Source organism: Chenopodium quinoa, unplaced genomic scaffold (assembly GCF_001683475.1).
Source record: "Chenopodium quinoa cultivar QQ74 unplaced genomic scaffold, ASM168347v1, whole genome shotgun sequence".
Classification (NCBI taxonomy): domain Eukaryota; kingdom Viridiplantae; phylum Streptophyta; class Magnoliopsida; order Caryophyllales; family Amaranthaceae; genus Chenopodium; species Chenopodium quinoa.
This window is the reverse complement of record NW_018744304.1, coordinates 2,169,602-2,188,586: the sequence shown is the minus strand read 5'-3', so window position 1 is coordinate 2,188,586 and position 18,985 is coordinate 2,169,602. Positions and strand designations below refer to the sequence as shown.

The 18,985-nt window shown below is 41.4% G+C and overlaps 1 protein-coding gene across 1 annotated transcript; it reads left to right on the top strand.

The window, feature by feature from the left end:
* The first annotated feature begins 9,850 nt into the window (after window positions 1-9,850).
* On the top strand, window positions 9,851-12,457 carry LOC110695791. The gene is made up of 2 exons (XM_021873022.1): window positions 9,851-10,739; window positions 11,637-12,457. Exons 1-2 carry the CDS (start codon window positions 9,851-9,853, stop codon window positions 12,455-12,457), a joined length of 1,710 nt encoding a protein of 569 aa, XP_021728714.1.
* Window positions 12,458-18,985: the final 6,528 nt, after the last annotated feature.

Sequence of the window (18,985 nt, the reverse complement as noted above, 5' to 3'; positions counted from 1 at the left end):
GAACCTAGTCGTAACCTCGCATTGGCCTAGCCATGTGAGTACTAGGCTAGGCGAGATCCATCGCAAGCCTAACATGCTAGGCGTGCTAGGGCATTGCGTGCTAGCAGGCCATGCGCCCAAGCACCATCGCAACATTGCATGTGCGTGTGGATGTGCTAGGCGCTGGCGCTAGGCAAGGCCTAGCACTGCTCATCGCACCATGGCAGCATGTGCGTGTGCGTGTGCGTGTGCGTTGCTAGCACAACACCATGCACCATCGCTACATGTGTGTGTGCGTATGCATTGCTAGCACGACACCAAGAAACAGCGTGCTTGTGCGTGTGCGTAGCAATGCGGCGCCCAGCATACGTGGCTCGCTAGCAGCACGCATGCTGGCAGTGGGTGGGATACTTGCTAGCTAGCTGCGCTATGTGATAGCAGTGCTGGCTTGCACGCACAGCCAAGGCGCCAGGCGCTAGCAAGGCTGCCTGGCAGCCAACTGTCCCAGCCACATGGAGGATCCGGTTGTGTGTGGGGACCAAGGGTTGTGGCCATTGCCTTGGGCACCAAGGCTATGGTCCCTCTCTTCTTGGAATGGTCCTCACCTACCCTCTCCTCTCCATGTGCCACTTGTAACTCATTGATTGCATTGTTTATTAATTTGTTTTTGATTAAAATAAATTAGTAGGAAAATGCAATTGTCCCACATTGATCAATGGGATGACAAGTTGATTTTCTCTATAAATACCCAATGGTTGGGCATTTGGGAATTCACTTGAGTAGAACTCAATGAGGCATCTCCCATTAGGTGAGAAAACCTCTAAGTTCGTAAAACTCTATTTTTATTGGTCGGGTCCTGACTAACCTTCGGGACTTGGACCGTTCGGGTCGGGTTCGTGGGTACGAGCCGTTGGAGGCGGTCACGATTGTGACGCTCGAGCTTTCGAAGTAAGAGCTCGATTTGAGAGCGAAGCACGCGTCGAGGGTAAGAATGTATTTTCTCTTTCTCTCTTTATGTTGTTAATTATGTGATTAAATATTTAGTTGCTTTAATTAGTGAGCGGGTCTTGGGCAGGTTTCTCTTCCGCGTAGCGTTGGACGCTACGAAACCCAACAGCGGTATCGGAGCCGCGCTCACTTTAATTATTTTGACTAATAATTAATTAAGGTGATTTAAAATGGATTTAAATTTCTGGTTGTGCTTTCTAATTAGATTAGAAGCTCGTTTTAATTATTTTAATCTCGTATTTTTATAATTTTGGCTGATGAACCCAGATTTCGACACATAAGTAGTGATTTTTGGGTGGAATCAATGTTCTAAATTGTGTCTGCCCATTTTAGACTTGTCCATAAGCCAAAATCCACCCAGAAATATGTTTTTCGAGGGGTTTTTCGTTTTTGACGAAATTTTTTAAATCTTTTAACTTTGATTAATTATTGCATGATGAAGGTAGATTAAATGTATGGTTGCATCCCTAATCTACTGCAATTATGAACCTCATTAAGCATGTTTATGAAGTCATAATTGGTGCTTAATTTTGGTGTGTTCACTTTTCACATAAACTTGTATTTTTCACATTATTGCAAATAAAATGCTTTAAGTGTGAATGTTTATGGTGATGAACTTGCAATTTTGAAGCCCCTATGATCGGTGGACAATAGGTCGTTAGTTTACTATCCTAGATCAAAATTACAATTTATAACTCCTATCAACTCTATCAATTTTAGCTTTAGATAGCGGTAAGGTAGGGTCGATTCCCAAGGAAACGGGGGTTTAGCACAATTAATACGAAATCGAGGAGAAATTGCTAGTAACAAGAAAAGGGGTATTTGGATTTGTGTTTGAAGAATTATATGGACAAACCAACTACTATTGAGCCTAGAATAAACTAGAAATAAGGGAAATAGATTAAGCACTTTTAAAAGCAAATAAATGGACAAGACTAGAGAGATAATAATGACAAAAGCACTAGGGAGAGGGGGATTCAATCATGAACAAGGAGTACTAATGAAAACCAAAGGGAAACCGATTCTAGGAGTATAAACTCTACCTAAGATAGTTCATTCTCATGCAACTACTCAAGCAAGTCGATGAAATCATTCACACCTGGATTAAATCATTCTCATGCATTCAATCAAGGGCTAGACTCTTGGGATTAGAGGTGCACACACTAACTCCAAGCATATTATAACTCAAATCATCAACTCAAGAATAAGTCCCAATCAATAATCAATAGATATTCAAATACACATGATTTTCACCCCTTCCCTAGCTAAAAACCTAAGCTAGAAGGAAAGGAGTAGCCATAACAACTAACATAAGCATGTATTCAATACCAACACAACCTAACATGATTCTAACTTGAAAGGAAATCAAAGAAACTAATAAAGCTTGAATATTTATGGATATAAACTCAAGTAAGAGCAATAAAACAAAGAAGATCAAAAACTAGAGAAACAAAAGTAAAGATTGATATTATAAAGATGAAAGATTACCAAATCATCAAAGTAGTAGCAACAATCTAGAAGAAAGCTTGAATATTTGATTACAAAGATTGATTCTTGAACACTAGTGTTTTCTCTCTCTAGAAACCATGAACTTCTCTCTCTACAAGTGATTTTTGGGCCAATGGAATAGTGGATGGATAAAAACTCAAGCAAGGGACTATTTATAGTCTTCTACCAAAAAGGAGGAAAAAGGGCAAGGGAGAGGGCTCTCCGAGGCAGCCGCGCCCTCTCCAAGCTGGGTAAATAGGCTCGTCAAACTCAGAATGCCGCGCCCGCGATGCCAATGCCGCGCCCGCGGTCCCTATGCTACGCGCCCGTGGCTCGCCATCTCCACTTTCTCCTGCTAGCTTCAGACTTTTCCTGTCCGCGCCCGCAGCCCATTAGAACATCGCGCCCTCTCCATTTTGGCATCTCCACTCCCTTGGCAAGCTCCTTTGGCATCTCCACTCGAGCTATTAATTCGTGATCCGCACATGAGCGCTGGGAGCTGTCAAAACACATAAAAAGGAGGTAAAAACTAGAAGAAAAGACAAAAGGGGAGGAAAAATACGAGAGGGAGCTAAAGTGACTAAAATCAAGATAAAAAGGGTGAAAAGAGGCATAAGCAAGTGACAAATCCGGGGGAAATCGGTAGTGAAAGGGGTTGAAACGGTGGCATAAATGCCACACATCACCCTAAAATTTCAAAGATCCAATCTTTAATTGTTTATTTGGTTGGAACTTTGATTGCTAAATTCCATGTTGAATTAATTTTTTGATTTAATAATTTTTGTGTTGATTAAAGTCCTTAAAGTTCAAAACTTGTGATTGAATTTTGATTAATCTTCATATTGGAAGATGTAATTTTTTCAGTTTTACACAAGTTATTGTTGGAAAAATTTTCATTGGATGAAAGGGTTTAATTTTTCAAACCCCTTAATTTTGTCAAATCTCATTGTTAATTTACATTTGATTAAATTAATTATGAGTGTAGCCTTTCAATTTTGAAGCATCAAGATAGACCTAAATTAATATAAAGAATGGTTCTTGAATAATTTAGGCTTGTGCACTATTTAAATTGAATTTAATTAAGTTGGACTTGTTTTAATTTCAATTTTCCCTAAATTGATTCTAAAATTAATTCTATGTCACACAAATATCGGGATTAAAATCCCGAAATAATAGCACGCAAATCGAGGTAAAATCACCTAAACGCCACCAAGGCTAGCCGGGCTGCTCACATAACCCACATGTGGCTGCCTTGGCGCGCATGGTGGTGCTCCCACCTCGAAGCGTTGTGGCTGTGTGGCAAGGGTAAGGGTGCACAAGGGCTATGCTTGTGGCAGGTGGTGCGAGGCTTCTGGGATGCTCGCATGGCTGTTGAGCAGCAAGGCAGGGAGCCCCAAGCAGGCCCAGCCACACCAGCCTGTACGCATGCTAGCATGCGCATTATGCTGCGATGCTTGCTTGTTCTGGCAAGCGCAGCAGTGCCTTGCTAGGCATGCTGCCAGCGCCCAAGCAGCCCCAGCCGTAGCCTTGGTTCCTAGCAAGCCTAACCCATGGCTAGGATGCTAGGCACTCGGTTAAGAGTAGGCTGATTTTATCGATGCACGGGCTATGCGTTTTGCAAAATTTTGCCGTCTTAATTTCATTTAATTATTTTAACGAGGCTAGGCCTCGATCTTTCCGGCTCTTGCAAAATTTTGATTTTGACTAAATTTGGTTAATCGGCTTGATTAATTGAATTAATTATGTCGGATGCGGAATTTAGTGGGAGCTTTGTTAATTGCATGATATAATTGCGTCTTAATCACATAAAATGTTTAACAACTTTGACTAGCTTTAATTAGGCGCGTTAATCAGATTAACCACCTAAGTTAGTTACTAGTTTTCGCGTGTTATGCATTGTTACTTGTTTTTCGTTGTAAAATGCATGGGCCATTCACATATAGTGAATGGATGAATGGAAGATATATTGTTTCACAGGTTTCGTGAAAATGGCAACTAGTGGGACCCGATTAGGATAGTAAATACGGACTGCGATCCGTTATGTATTTTTGTAAATCTAAATACGGTCTGCGTACCGTTGCGTATTTTTGTACCTTAATATTTAGATTGATCCTAGTCGTAGTAGCTAGTAATTTTATTTTGGCGAAAATGTCTCAAGATGGTGTTTCTATGAAGACGAGCCAAGATGAAGACTCTTGAAGATTTGAAGATTTCAAGGGGTCATGCTAGTTGCCAAATGTATCTATCTTATGCTTTATATATATTGTTATGCTTATATATATATTTGAATGCTAGATGCATGTTTAGGATTTCAAATGTTGCGATGATTAATTAAGTTCACTTAAATCAACCAACATAGAAACCCTAGGTCCCTATAATATTGAGCTAAAATATGCCATTCCAAGAACAACACTTACCGAACTAATGTGCGTATGTGATGGGCTACGCCAAAGCGAGGCATCACTACTTCCCTAGGAACGTAAGGTATACTAGGTATACAAGTTGTCTTGGTTAAGCTTAACGATATCAGTAAGGAGTCCTTAGATGTCGTGGCAATGGAGATAAAATGTCAAGGAAGCATTAGATGCGACGTTTTATCGAACCAAGAGTAGCTTGGAGCTATTAGCAATTGGATTGCTTACCCTAAAATATTAAGTGTTAAGACAAGCCAAAGCATGCTTAATCACTTTCTGATTTTTGGGATCTTAAAATTGTTTAATTCTCGCCTAAGAGGGACAATTTATAATGCGTGGATAAGACGCGTAATAAGATTGAAAGTTTGCATGTATGGCTTTAAATTTCAAACTTATTATGATATTAACTTGATAAATGGTTATACTTTGCACTTATATTTGTAGAATTCGTAATCAAATTATATTGTTTCCATTGATTGGTAAAAGAAATCTTTCGAGAATGGTTCTTGAAGAAAGAAAAGGGCACTTCTAAGATAAAACTTCTCATAAACGACTAAAGTCCGAAAGGACGGTTGGATATCATATTTTCAAAATACTAGGTAGTTTTGACAAACATGAAATATTGAGTTGAAAAAACTCAAAATTGTCAGTAGTTGACAAACCAACATATCTTTTCACTTCATACGCTTATGAGTAGGACTCATTGATGAAGTAATTCAGGTACGAATTAGCTGAAAAGATAGAATTTTGTTTTGCGGCGCATTAGATGCTTAATTATGCCTAACAAAGTATAAAAGTCGAGGAACTTAAAGAAATGATTCTTAAAGTTATGAGATGATGTACTGTAAGAAATATAGGAAACAAGGAACAAAGAAAAGTATGAGATTCCTTTTCTACGCTTGAGATGATGTACTGTAAGAAATATAGGAAACAAGGAACAAAGAAAAGTATGAGATTCCTTTTCTACGCTTGAGTTCATGTTATTATGGTCAACTTAGCAACTCGTTATCTTCACAAGTATTGGATACTACTTGAGTGTTCCACTTTGAAAGTGACCTCATACTATTGAAGACAAGCTAAGTTATTGACTTACAATCTTAGAATGAAGCAAGTAATGCTACATCAGTTGTAAGGTCACTTGTTTTTTTTAAAGTCCTTTTAAAACTAAGGCTGGAACAAATAATGGTCATTGTGTTCCATAATAAGCAAACGATCCGTTTACACACGGAAAGACTCACATTCAAAAGTAAAAGCAATAGTTGCTAGGTTTACTTGAATGACATGGTCGCATAAGCCATGAGTCAAGAATGCTTGATTATAAACAAACATTTCCCAACCATGAAACTCACAAAGTTCAAGTCATGGACATGATTTGTGTTCCAAACCCTTTAGCAACGTCACTAACAACAAGAACGTACTCAAGGCTCTATTAGATAGAATCTTGATAAATGATTGATTCGGAATCGTTCTAAGACAAGAAAGTCTTACTTGTTGAAATCGACAAACAAAGGAGCTATTGTGCTTGGTATAGAGAATTGACTCCGAAAGCTAAAAGGAATTCATTACTTCAATGTCTCACAAGAATTTGCAAGAATATGGCTATATTATCAAATGTGAGAAAACTGGACCTTGAGTAGCTCAAATGTTCAGTGAAGTATAGAATCGACTTGGCAAGATTCACAACGTCTAGCTAGATTAGATCGAGCGATGTTTTCTTGAGCCAAGTGTGATCACATCAAACTTATGAAATTGAAATTTCACAATGAGCTCCACAAAGAACATAGTGTTTCTTGACGGAGACCTCGATGCCATTTGGAAATGACTCGAATGATGATGGATCACATCCCTTCCTATAAAGTTCTTAAAGATTTGCACAAATGACTAAATGTTACACTAAACAAAAATGTCGAAGCTAAGAAAGGACACTATATTTAGTTATGGATAGAAATAGTTTGTAGCGTCTTTTCAAGTATATGACTAGGGCTCTTAGCTCAGTGGGAGTTCATTGACTCAGTGGGAGCTAAGTGGCTCAATAAGGGCTAAGATAGCTCGAGAAGGAGCTAACTGTTTGTTTCACAACGAACTTTTACCCAAAGATAATATACATGTCTCTTTGTAAGTATTCAAGTGAGACTACGGGCATTACCTCCACAACCTAATTGAGAACATAGTATTTGTTGCTCTAAATGGTGTCTTTCTGGAAAGTAACACCTTTCCAAAATGACAAGTGGGAAGAAAATCGAACTCAACAAAGTTCGAGAGGACGAGCAACAGTGTCAACCTGATAAAACTAACAATCAAAATGCTTTAGAAGCAGTTGATAAGATTGGTCAGAATCAAATAGACAATGTAAATGCTTAACCTATTACCCCGTATAGGTATAGAATTCACCAAAGGCTTGGATTGAATCCTATAAATTTCTACTAAGTTAGAAATAAACCTAAGACTTACAAGCATACTATTCACCATTGGATGGTGAGGGAATAGTGTCTTGTAAATTAGTTACGACAAATCCAAATTCCAAATAATGGTTAGAGACCATAAAATCTGAAATAGACTCCATGTTTGTAAATCATGTTTGGAACTTGATTCATTTGCATGAAGGGTGACAGACCCATTAATCGCAAATAAGTTTTCAAGGACAAATGTGGAAATGCATAAGCATACAAAGCTAGATTGGTTGAAAATGATACAATTAATTCACGGCTTTGATTTTAATAAAAACCTTTTCACCAATCGGAACGCTAAAGTTGCATGTTGGAAAAATATTGTTCTAGAAAAATTGCGCATATGAAATATGGCAAAATACAAAATCGCCTTCCTAAAATTGGATTTTGGAAGAAACTATGGAAATAGTCTAAGGGTTTTGTAATTCTAAATAAATGCTAGATTTGAAAGCAAGCTCAAGAAATCCATTGTGGGATTAAATGAAGCATTGCATGTAGGAATTGGAACATGCATTCTCTTAAAGTCAATAAAAGGTTTGGCTAATGGAGAATCATAGAAATTCTTATAAACAAGAAGTTTAGTGGGAGCAAGGGTCAATCTTGTATGGTCCAACAAGAAGTTTGTGAACTCTACTGTGAAATGACTATCAAATACTAAATGCTTAGGTTTGAAAGGATTTTCGACAATGGACCAAGCAAAAGGCGACACTTAGTACATAGTGGGAATTAAGATCTATTGGATAGACTTAATGAAATTTTTAAACGAGTAGAGGAATTTACCGTGTTAAACATGAAGAACTTGAAAAGGCTTTCGACCCATATGTATAAAACTAAGTAAATGATTGAACTAAGTATAAGCTGGGCAAATACTAAGTCAAATGATGAGTGACATTTATGTCGCTCTTAGGACAGTCTTTTCTAGTAGTTTTAGTAATAATTCGGTCCATTTTAGTATGTTTTTGCTATGATCCGCCTAGTTCGAGTATTCTACCTTTATGGCGCGTAATGTGTACTCATATGGTTTAGGTAGTCTATGCTCCCATCCCCTTTCGTTGTATTACGCCTTGCTTTCCTATTTTATGATTGCAGGAGTATGCCGTTGATTCGGAGATGGAAGGAACAAGGGCAAAACGGGAAGAAATCCAGACCAGGCAAATGGCGCGGGCGCGCCACCAGAGGAGTGTGCGCGCCACCTATAGGCGCGGGCGCGCATCCCTTAAGCGCGGGCGCGTTGATGAGCTGGACCAACCATTAAATACCCACTTTGGAGCGGGCGCGCATTTCTAGGAGCGGCCGCGCCTGTCTGCTGCTGATTCAAATCCCGGTTTCAGCCCAAATTAACAAGAGGGGGAGGCAAAACGACTAACGAGGGAGAACATTCTATCATAGGGATTTTATTTTAGCATAGAAACCTTAGAGGAGAGCTTTTAAGGAATTTTTCTAGGTTTTTGTTTTAGCCACTTTTGTATTGAACAATCTTGATAGTTTTTAGTGTAATTTTCATTGTCTATCAACATTAGTTTTACTCTTAGTTTTTTAAGAAGTAATTTTGCAACATTGATGTATGGTCAAGCTTGGAGATTGAATGATGTGTGGCTCTTTATTTGGATTTCAATGAAGGTTTTGGTATATTTCTCTATTTTCTCTTGTTTTTATGATTAAAGTTTCTACCTTTGTTAGTTTAGTTGATAAAAACTTTGTCTTTCTTACTATTTCATTGGTTATAATGTTGCTTAGTATGATTGTAGTTGTAGTTATGACTAGTGAGTAGTTTCTTGTTGCTAGGGGTTTGGTGAAGATATGCTTTGAGTTTGATGTATGCTAGGCTAGGTTAATTTGGAATATTTGTGATTAAATCTTCCTTGTGCTTATACTTATTAGCCACTCCATGTTTATGGCCATATGCATGTTGTGGTTGAATGACGTGAACTAAATCGTGACGATAGTGCGACTTAGGAATAGTCATTAGGTGATTGATTATTGCATGACCTTAGCTTGTATGCCTTACGACGATAGTGTGAGTGTATGCTAGCTAGGAAAGCTCTTAATCCCGATAGGTGATTAGAGAGTATTCTTGATATTGCCTTGTATGAGTTGCTTGGGTTACATGTAAACCTATTTTCCGATGCCTAACTTTGTTGAATTCATAGCATGTTTGATCCTTCCCCCTAGTGCTTGTTTTAATTGTTATTATATCCCCTTTAGTCATTACTTTACCCACCATACTTCTTGATCGAATTAGATTAACATTAGGAGATAAATAGCGGTGCTTAATCGTTTCCCTGTGTTCGACCCTTAACTTGCCTCTATACTCTTTTAGTTGCATGTTTAGGACTACAAATATCATTTGATAGAGGTGTCTTAGTAACGACCTAAAATACCGCCTGTCAAATTGGCGCCGTTGCCGGGGAAACGGTTTCCATTGTGTGTTTATTTTCTTGTTGAGACTAGTTCTTTTCTATTCTTTTGTTTTTCCATATCTTGTCAGTGCTCACTTTCTGCTTAGCTTTGTATATGCACAGGAGGCTTAATTTCTCTAGGCCTTTGGTGTCCATAGACCTCGAGCTAGAGCGTACTCTAGCCCAATTGAGGAGACAAGCAAGGGAGAGAGGTGAAGACCCACTTCAAGAGGAAGTAAGAAGTTCCCCTACCCCATCTTCACCCACTTCAAGTGAGGAGAGCGAACCATCCACAGGCTCAATTCCCAACCCATTTACCCAATACCATAATCAACAAAGCATGGCTGATCAAGGAAACATGGGTGATCAAAGGTCACTAAAGCAACTTGGAGCACCCGAACCTTATGCCTCTCAAAGTGGGATCTTAGCCCCCACCACTCAAGCAAACAATTTCGAGATAAAGCCTAATTTCATTTCAATGATAGAGAAGAGGCAATTTACCGGTGGGAAATTTGAGAATCCCCATGAGCATCTCAAAGAGTTTCTCAAGTATTGTGACACTATCAAGATCAACGGAGTCTCCCAAGAGTACATAAGATTGAAGATGTTCCCGTTCTCACTCATGGGAGCGGCGGAACATTGGTTGAACAAGGATGTCCCCCCCGGTTCCCTCACGACTTGGAATGAGGTAACTACGTCGTTCCTAGGAAGGTTTTACAATCACAAGAAAACCGCTGAGGCTCGCTCAAAGATTCAAAGTTTCCGCCAAAGAGGTGGAGAGTCTCTTTGTGAGCCATGGGAGAGATTCAAAGAGTTACAAAGGCAATGCCCACACCATGGGATTCCTAATTGGCAAGTTCTCCAAACATTCTACGGAGGACTCTCCCCTCAAAGAAAGACTAGCCTTGATGCCGGAGCCGGAGGCCCAATCATGAACAAAAGGGAAGATGAAGTGGAGAGCATCATAGAAGATGTTGTGCGCAATTATGAGGATTGGTACGAAGGTGAGAGGGAAGCCACTTCTAGCAAAGGAACGGTACAATCCGTCGAGCAAACCAATGCCATCACAAATCTTTCCAACCAAATGGCAAAGATGGCGAAACAAATGGAGGAGTTCATGAAATCAAGTTCTCAAAATACTTCCTCCCCTTCTCCCAAGGGAGGCCATGGTATGAATCCTTCTACTTCTTCTCCCTCTAATTACAATGCCATGCCTCTCGGTTGTATGTTTTGTGATATATGTGGAGGCTATGATCATAATTCTCAACAATGTATGTCCATAAGTGAAGGTCCCCCTCCCCATGAAAATGATGATAATGTTGAAGATGTTAATGCCATGAATTTTGTGCCCCGTGAGGGAAATAATGGAATGCGGCCAAATTGGAATCAAAACCTAAACCGTGGTTGGAATCAAAACCAAGGTTGGAATCAAAATCAATGGAATAAAAGTGGTGGTGGTTATGATAACCAAGGCCAAGGTAGGGGAAACTCTTCCAATTACAATGGAAGAAGCTACTCAAACCAAAGGCCCAATTGGAATCAAAACCAACAACACTATTCCAACAACCAACAACGTTTTAATTCCAATCAGGGTTCCGGGGGTAATAGACCTCAAAATGCTTCTACTTTCTAACAAAATAGTAGACCCCCCGGTTTTGACCAAGTAAGGCCCCATTCTCAAATTCCCCCTACTCAACCCCTCCAAATAGAAGCCCCTCCGGATCCTATGATGACTATGCTTCAAAATTTCATTAAAAATCAAGAAAACCATAATAAGAGTCAAGAGGAAGAAAAGAAACAAATCAAGGCACACATGAAAATGCTTGAGACCCAAATCTCTCAAATTGCCCAATCAAGTTCTTCATCCTCCCCTTCTTCATCTTCTTCTTTACCTTGCCAAGGTGTCAACCCCAAGTCTATGTATGCAATTACTACTAGAAGTGGGAAGATCCTTGAGAGTGATCTAAATGTTGAGAAGAGTCCCGATGTGAGGATAGGACTTGAGGTTGAGGATGAGTCATCAAGAGAGAATCAGATTCTAGAGGGAAGTGCCGGAAAGAATGAGAGGGGTGAGAAAGAGAAAGAGAAGGAACCCGAAAAGGAGAGCACCAAAGATCAAACATCTTTACCCCTTAATCTCCAACCTAGGAATGAGAGGTTGCCTTTTCCCCAAAGATTTGCTAGGTCTAGGCTTGATGTCCAATTCGGAAAATTTTTAGATGTAGTAAAGAGCTTGCATGTTTCTATACCCTTTGTGGATGCTATGAAAGAGATGCCTCACTACTCTAAATTCCTAAAAGACCTTTTGAATGGAAGGAGAGAAGTTGAAACTATTAACCTAACCGCAAATTGTAGTGCTATTCTCTCTAGTAAGCTACCAACCAAATTGCAAGATCCCGGTAGTTTTTCCATCCCTTGTTCCATCAATGAGATTCATTTGGGGAAGGCTTTGTGTGATCTAGGTGCTAGCGTGAGCTTAATGCCCTTTTCGGTCTACCAAAAGCTTAATGTGGGAAACCTTTCACCTACAAACATCACCCTCCAACTAGCGGATAGGTCCACAAAATTTCCTATAGGGAAAGTTGAAGACATACCCCTTAGAGTTGGTAAGTTCACTTTTCCGGTGGACTTTTATGTTCTTGAGATGGATGAAGATGAAAGAATTCCTATAATTTTGGGTAGGCCATTCCTAGCTACTTCTAAAGCAATTCTTGAAGGTTGACGATGATTCTATCGAATTTGATTTGAATAAGGTAATGAGACAACCTTCCTCTAGCAATGAATGCTTTAGAATAGATACAATTGAAAACTTGATGAATGAGTTTAGATACCCTCATATGCATGCTTCTAATGATCTACTTGAGAATGTTTTGTTGAATGAGAATGAGGTAGGTGATCAAAAGGAGATGCAATTATATGAGGAAATGCTTGATGAGAAAGAGGAGACAACCCCCGACCAAGAGATGCTCCAAACATATGAAGTCTTCCAAGTATAAGAGGAGGAAATCTCCATTGGTAAGGGAGCTCCGAAGGTAGAATTGAAACCACTACCTTCGGGGTTGAGGTATGTCTTTTTGGATGCTAATGATACTTTTCCGGTCATTGTCAATGCTAACCTCACGGAAGAGAAAACCTCCTCATTGCTTAGTGTTTTAAAAAATCATAGGAAGGCTTTGGGTTATACTCTTGATGATCTCAAGGGTATAAGCCCCTCCCTATGCACGCATAAAATCGATTTAGAGGAGGGTGCTAAGCCGTGTACGCAACGGCAAAGGAAGCTTAATTCTTCCATGCAAGAGGTTGTGAGGAAAGAGGTTTCCAAGCTACTTGAAGCAGGGATCATCTATCCAATTGCTCATAGTGATTGGGTATCCCCGGTTCAAGTAGTGCCGAAAAAGGGAGGTATGACGATAATGGTCAATGATAAGCAACAATTGGTCCCAACCCGGCTTGTTACGGGATGGCGTATGTGTATTGATTACCGCCAATTAAATGCCAACACTTCCAAAGACCATTTTCCATTACCGTTCATCGATCAAATGCTTGAGAGGCTTACAAAGCATGCTTTTTATTGCTTTCTTGATGGCTATTCGGGATTCTTCCAAATCCCAATTGACCCAAAAGATCAAGAAAATACCACTTTCACTTGTCCCTACGGTACTTTTGCTTACCGTAGGATGCCTTTTGGTCTTTGTAATGCCCCAACTACCTTCCAAAGATGCATGATGTCAATTTTCAGTGACATGATCGAGGAAGAAATGGAAGTTTTTATGGATGACTTCTCCGTTGGTGGAGGCACATATGAGAAGTGCCTAATGAATTTATCTCGTTATTTAGAAAGGTGTGAGAGTGCCAACTTGGTGCTCAATTGGGAGAAATGCCACTTCATGGTGGAAAATGGCATTGTTCTTGGCCATAAAATCTCCCAAGCGGGCATCGAAGTTGATGGTGCAAAGGTTGATGTGATCGAGAAGCTTCCTCCTCCCACAAATGTGAGAGAAGTGAGGTCCTTCCTTGGTCATGCCGGCTTTTACCGCCGCTTCATCAAAGATTTCTCTTTGATTGCTAAGCCTCTCACATCTCTCTTGCAACAAGATAAAGAATTTGTATTTGATGAAGCTTGTCATGAGTCATTTTGTAGGTTGAAAAAGGATCTTTGCACTGCCCCCATTGTCCAAGGACCGGATTGGTCTCTACCATTCGAGCTAATGTGTGATGCGAGCGACGAGGCCATTGGATCGGTTCTAGGACAAAGAAAGGATGGGAAACTTCATGTTATATACTATTTGTCCAAGACCCTCAACGATGCTCAAAGGAATTATACAACTACCGAGAAAGAGTTCTTGGCGGTTATTCATTCATTTGAGAAGTTTAGAACCTACCTCATTGGTTCTAGGACAATAGTGTATACCGATCACTCGGCTCTCAAATATTTGATAAGCAAGAAGGAGGCCAAACCGAGGTTGTTGAGATGGGTCTTGGTCCTCCAAGACTTTGATTACGAAATGAGAGATAAGAAGGGGGCCGAGAACGTGGTGGTGGACCACCTCTCTAGGTTGGGAGGTGCAAGAATACATGAAGACGGTTTACCAATTGAAGATGCCCTAATGGATGATGTCTTATATGCTCTTGAGGCAAAATCGGAGCCTTGGTATGCGGATATTGTGAACTACTTGGCTTGTAGTGCCATACCTCCGGATTTCACTCAACAACACCGAAGGCTCAAGCATGAAGCAAGGAAGTATATATGGGATGACCCCATGTTGTTGAAGAGAGGGGTGGATGGACTTTTGAGAAGATGTGTTCCTAATGAAGAGTTCCAAGATGTGCTCTTAATGTGCCACTCATCCCCTTGTGGTGGTCATATGAGTGCTCAAAAGACCGCTTCCAAGGTTTTGCAATGCATGCTCTTTTGGCCCTCTCTATTCAAAGATGCTTGGCAATTTGTTAAGACTTGTGATAGGTGCCAAAGGACGGGGAACATATCAAGGCGTGATGAGATGCCCCAAAATCCGATTCTTGAACTAGAAATTTTTGATGTTTGGGCAATTGACTTCATGGGCCCTTTCATCTCATCCCAAGGAAACCGACACATTCTAGTTGCCGTTGATTATGTTTCCAAGTGGGCGGAAGCCGTGGCATCTCCCACCAACGACTCAAATGTGGTCATTAATTTGTTCAAGAAAGTCATCTTCCCAAGATTCGGTGTTCCTAAGGCAATAATAAGTGATGGAGGCTCACACTTCAAGCACCATACATTCAACAAGCTTCTTTCAATGTATGGTGTATCGCACAAGCGAGGCCTTGCTTACCACCCCCAAACAAGTGGTCAAGCGGAGGTCACAAATAGGGAGTTGAAAGTCATCTTGGAGAAGACCGTTGCTAGAACAAGGAAGGATTGGTCTAGTAAGCTCATTGATTCATTGTGGGCATATAGGACCGCCTTCAAGACTCCTATAGGGACTACCCCCTATAAGCTTGTTTATGGGAAGAATTGCCATTTACCCGTAGAGATGGAGCACCGAACGCATTGGGCAATCAAGAAAATCAACTTTGATCTCCAAAGTGCGGGTGAGCAAAGACTTCTAGAGCTTCATGAGTTGGAAGAGTTGAGAATGAACGCATATGACAGTGCAAGCCTCTACAAAGCAAGAACCAAGGCATGGCACGACGCTCAAATTTCCAAGAAGGAATTTGTGGAAGGACAAAAGGTCCTACTCTACAATTCAAGACTCAAGCTCTTCCCCGGGAAATTGAGGTCTAGATGGAGCGGTCCATTTCAAGTATCCAAAGTCTTTCCTTATGGCTCAGTTGAGGTATTCAATGACAAGTACCCTCCATTCAAAGTGAATGGGCACCGTCTCAAGCCATACTATGAGGGTCAACTAATTGTGAAGCCGGAAAATTTATCGCTCATTGACGTTTTCAAGTCACCATGATTCCGTGTGAAGTATGTCAAGCTAGTGACGTTAAAGAAGCGCTTACGGGAGGCAACCCGGTTTCTAACCTCTTTAATTTTATTTTCTTTCAAATCGCTTTAGCTAATCCATCTAACACTTTTCCCAATCAATTTTGATGTAGGTGTGATTGCGTGTGCCCACGAGGAAAGAGAGTCAAGAGTAAAGCAAAAATGAGGAATTTTGAGAAATTGTGCTTGAATGAATACTAAAGAGACAGAACCTCAGCGCGATCCGCAAGAGCAGAAAGGCGCGGGCGCGCCTGGTTTAGTCGCGGGCGCGCCTGTTATATGAATGTTAATTGCTCCCATTCCAGAAAGTAGGAGCGATTTAAGCGCGATTAAGGAGCGGCCCGCGTCAAAAAGTAGGCGCGGGCGCGCCTGTTTTAGGAGCGGGCGCGCCAGCTCTCTGGTCCAAATACTCACCCAATTCCAGAGAATAGGAGCGATTTTGTCGCGATTTGTGAGCGGCACGTGATGCCAAAGTGGCGCGAGCGCGCTTGTTCAGAGCGCGGGCGCGACAATAGCTTGGTCTGATTTCCAGGGAGTTGGAGCGATTTTATCGCGATTTAGGAGCGGGCCGCGTTCTCACTTAGGCGCGGGCGCGGCTACCTTGGAAGCGGGCGCGCCTGGTTAGGCGCGGGCGCGCCTTTGTCGGGAGCGGGCGCGCCATTCTGGGTTTCAGAAAAAAATACGGTTCATCTTTTATTTCCCTAATCTTCCCCAAACCCTCACAAACACAACATCACCCTTCTCTCCCTTCGCGGCCGCTCCTCACCACCATACTCAAGATCATTTCTTCTTCCATCCTCTTCAATCAATCATCCTCAAGCTTCAATCATTCATCTTCTCCGTTTGTTCATCATCAAAGCAAGCAATTAGTCATCCTCAACACCAACCGCGACGAACTCGTTTGCTACTCAAAACCCTCAACAATTTGACACCGAAAACAACAATTTTTCGCATAAGGGTAAAGGTATTCAATTTCCTTCGTTAATTATTCTCTTTGATTAATTTTTAAGCAAGGATTTTGATTATTCTAGGTTATTAGAGAAATTTGATTGATTATTGTTGAAATTACTGCTAGATTCTGTTGAAATTGTTGTTGTTGGTTATTATCTTAGGTTATATTCGTTGTGTTGGTTGGGTTATTATTGCTTGTGAACAGGTACATTGTAGTTTTGTGGAGGTTAAGGGTGGAAATAGCCGGAGTTGGCTTTGAAAAGGAGTGAAAACAGAAAAAAAAAGAGGTGGGCAGTCATGAGTCTAAGGATTGGGAAGAAGAGAAAAACTGCAAAGTCGGGATAATCGTCCCAAAACCCAGAGTCAGACCAACCCAATGCCTTACCGACCTTGAAATTCTTAAACAAAAGCCACTCCTCCATATACTCCGAGATGAAAAAACGTAAGTTGCGACCTTCTAGGCACTACCATCGTGGAGACATGATAAAACTCGGTATAGACGATGATTTGTGGATTCTTTTTGACAACCTTCGACTAGGGTAATTTGTAAACTCCTCATTCATGACCTACCAAGAATCCACATTAGAGTTTTTCTCGTCTTTTCAAGTGGATAGTCTAGAAAATAACGACTTTCGAATTTCTTTCCAACTCTTCAACAACCCCCACACCATGTCATTGGCAGAGTTCAACCGAGTCCTCGACTTTCACCCTGATGTCGACATTCACTACCTCTTTATGAGAGCTTTAGGGAGTATAGTGAGTACGCTTGGTGGCGTTCCATTTCAGGTACAAATGAGTTTTACACTCGGACTTCCATAGCCAGTGAGATTTGGCACCCTGCCCTTAGGATCCTACACCGTTTACTAGGGTATTCTATCATTAGTAAACAGGACCTAGGAAAGCTGACTAAGGAAGAGGTCCTTTTCCTGTGGATAGCCACAAAGGGAGAGTATGCAAGGAGGTTGAATTTGGGTTTCCTCTTCATGCAAACATGCCAGGCCATAGCAAAGGGGAAAAAGCCAGGGGATCTACACTACGGGGCGATGGTCACTAGATTGGCCACCAAGTTAGGATACACTGACCTTCTACCTCTATGCACGGCAGTAGGTAGTAGTGGGGATATTTACCTTGACTTGGACCAACTCCGCCGCTCTGATTTTATTACTCCCACGGAAAACCCCAATGCTTTTAGGTGGTTAGTTAGAGGAGCCCACCATTGTTTCCTCCCTAAGCCTCACTTCACCTCCCTCACGCGTCAGTCCTCCAATGTGTGGAGAGTTTTGAGAGATAGCGGGCAAGTGCCCGATGTTGATGGGGACGATGAGGTAGGGATAAGAAATGAGGAGGAGGTTCAGGAGCAGCAGCAGCATCCGGTTGCCCAGCAACCCACAGGTACAGGTACATTTCAGCTGTCTGATATAGCTAGGCAGTTGCAAGCAATTTATGAGTCACAGCAGGGCCACCATCTGCAGCAACTGGTCCTCTATGACTTAGTTGTGGATAGAGGAGTGATTGCTCCCCCCGTGAACTACCCTCATTGGCCGCCTCAGCACGGCCCTGTTCCTTCGTGGGGGGGGGGGGGGGACAATCTCCCCACTTACCCCTATTGGCAAGGTCCTTCCGAGCCTAGTAGGGAGCTCCGTAGTTTCCCAGAGGACGGGCAGTACGATTATCGTGTGCCCGACGGGTGTGACTTTAGAGGGGACCCTGCTTACCCCTATGTGCATCCCGATCACCCCGCCCCTCTGTAATCCCAGTCTGAGGACGCTCCCTCTGATCCTTTGCCTAGTTGGCAAGAGGATCTTTACAGAGGTCACTACAGTTGGCCGCCGGGTTTTGACGGTGGTTGGGGCCTTTTTGGCCCCCTGGTGGCTTCAATTATGACGAGCCGCCACGTCGGCCTGACTCACCAAGTGAGCCTGGCTCTAGTGTCCAGTAGGCTACGTCCCTTGAGTATATATCTCTCCCCTGCTTTTCTATGCTTATTTTGACGAGTAGGAGATATACTCTTGGTAGGGAGTGACCCAGCTGGGATTCTTGCTTGCCTGTCGGTCTTTCATTGTTTTACTTGTACCTTTATGCTGCTGCTGATTTGCATGACTCCTGTCTTTCATTGGTTTTTACCCCTGTTTACTGATATGGTTGTTAAGTTTTTGATGTGTCTGATGATGATGATGATCGCTGGTATTCGCCGACATGGCGATTGACCGGCGTGTGAATATATGGTTCGATGATTTCTGAGGTAATGATTGAATTTAGAGTAGATCTAGTAAATTTGTAAGGGTAGATTAGTTTATAGTGAAGCAAAAATAAAACCTAAAAAAAAAAAAA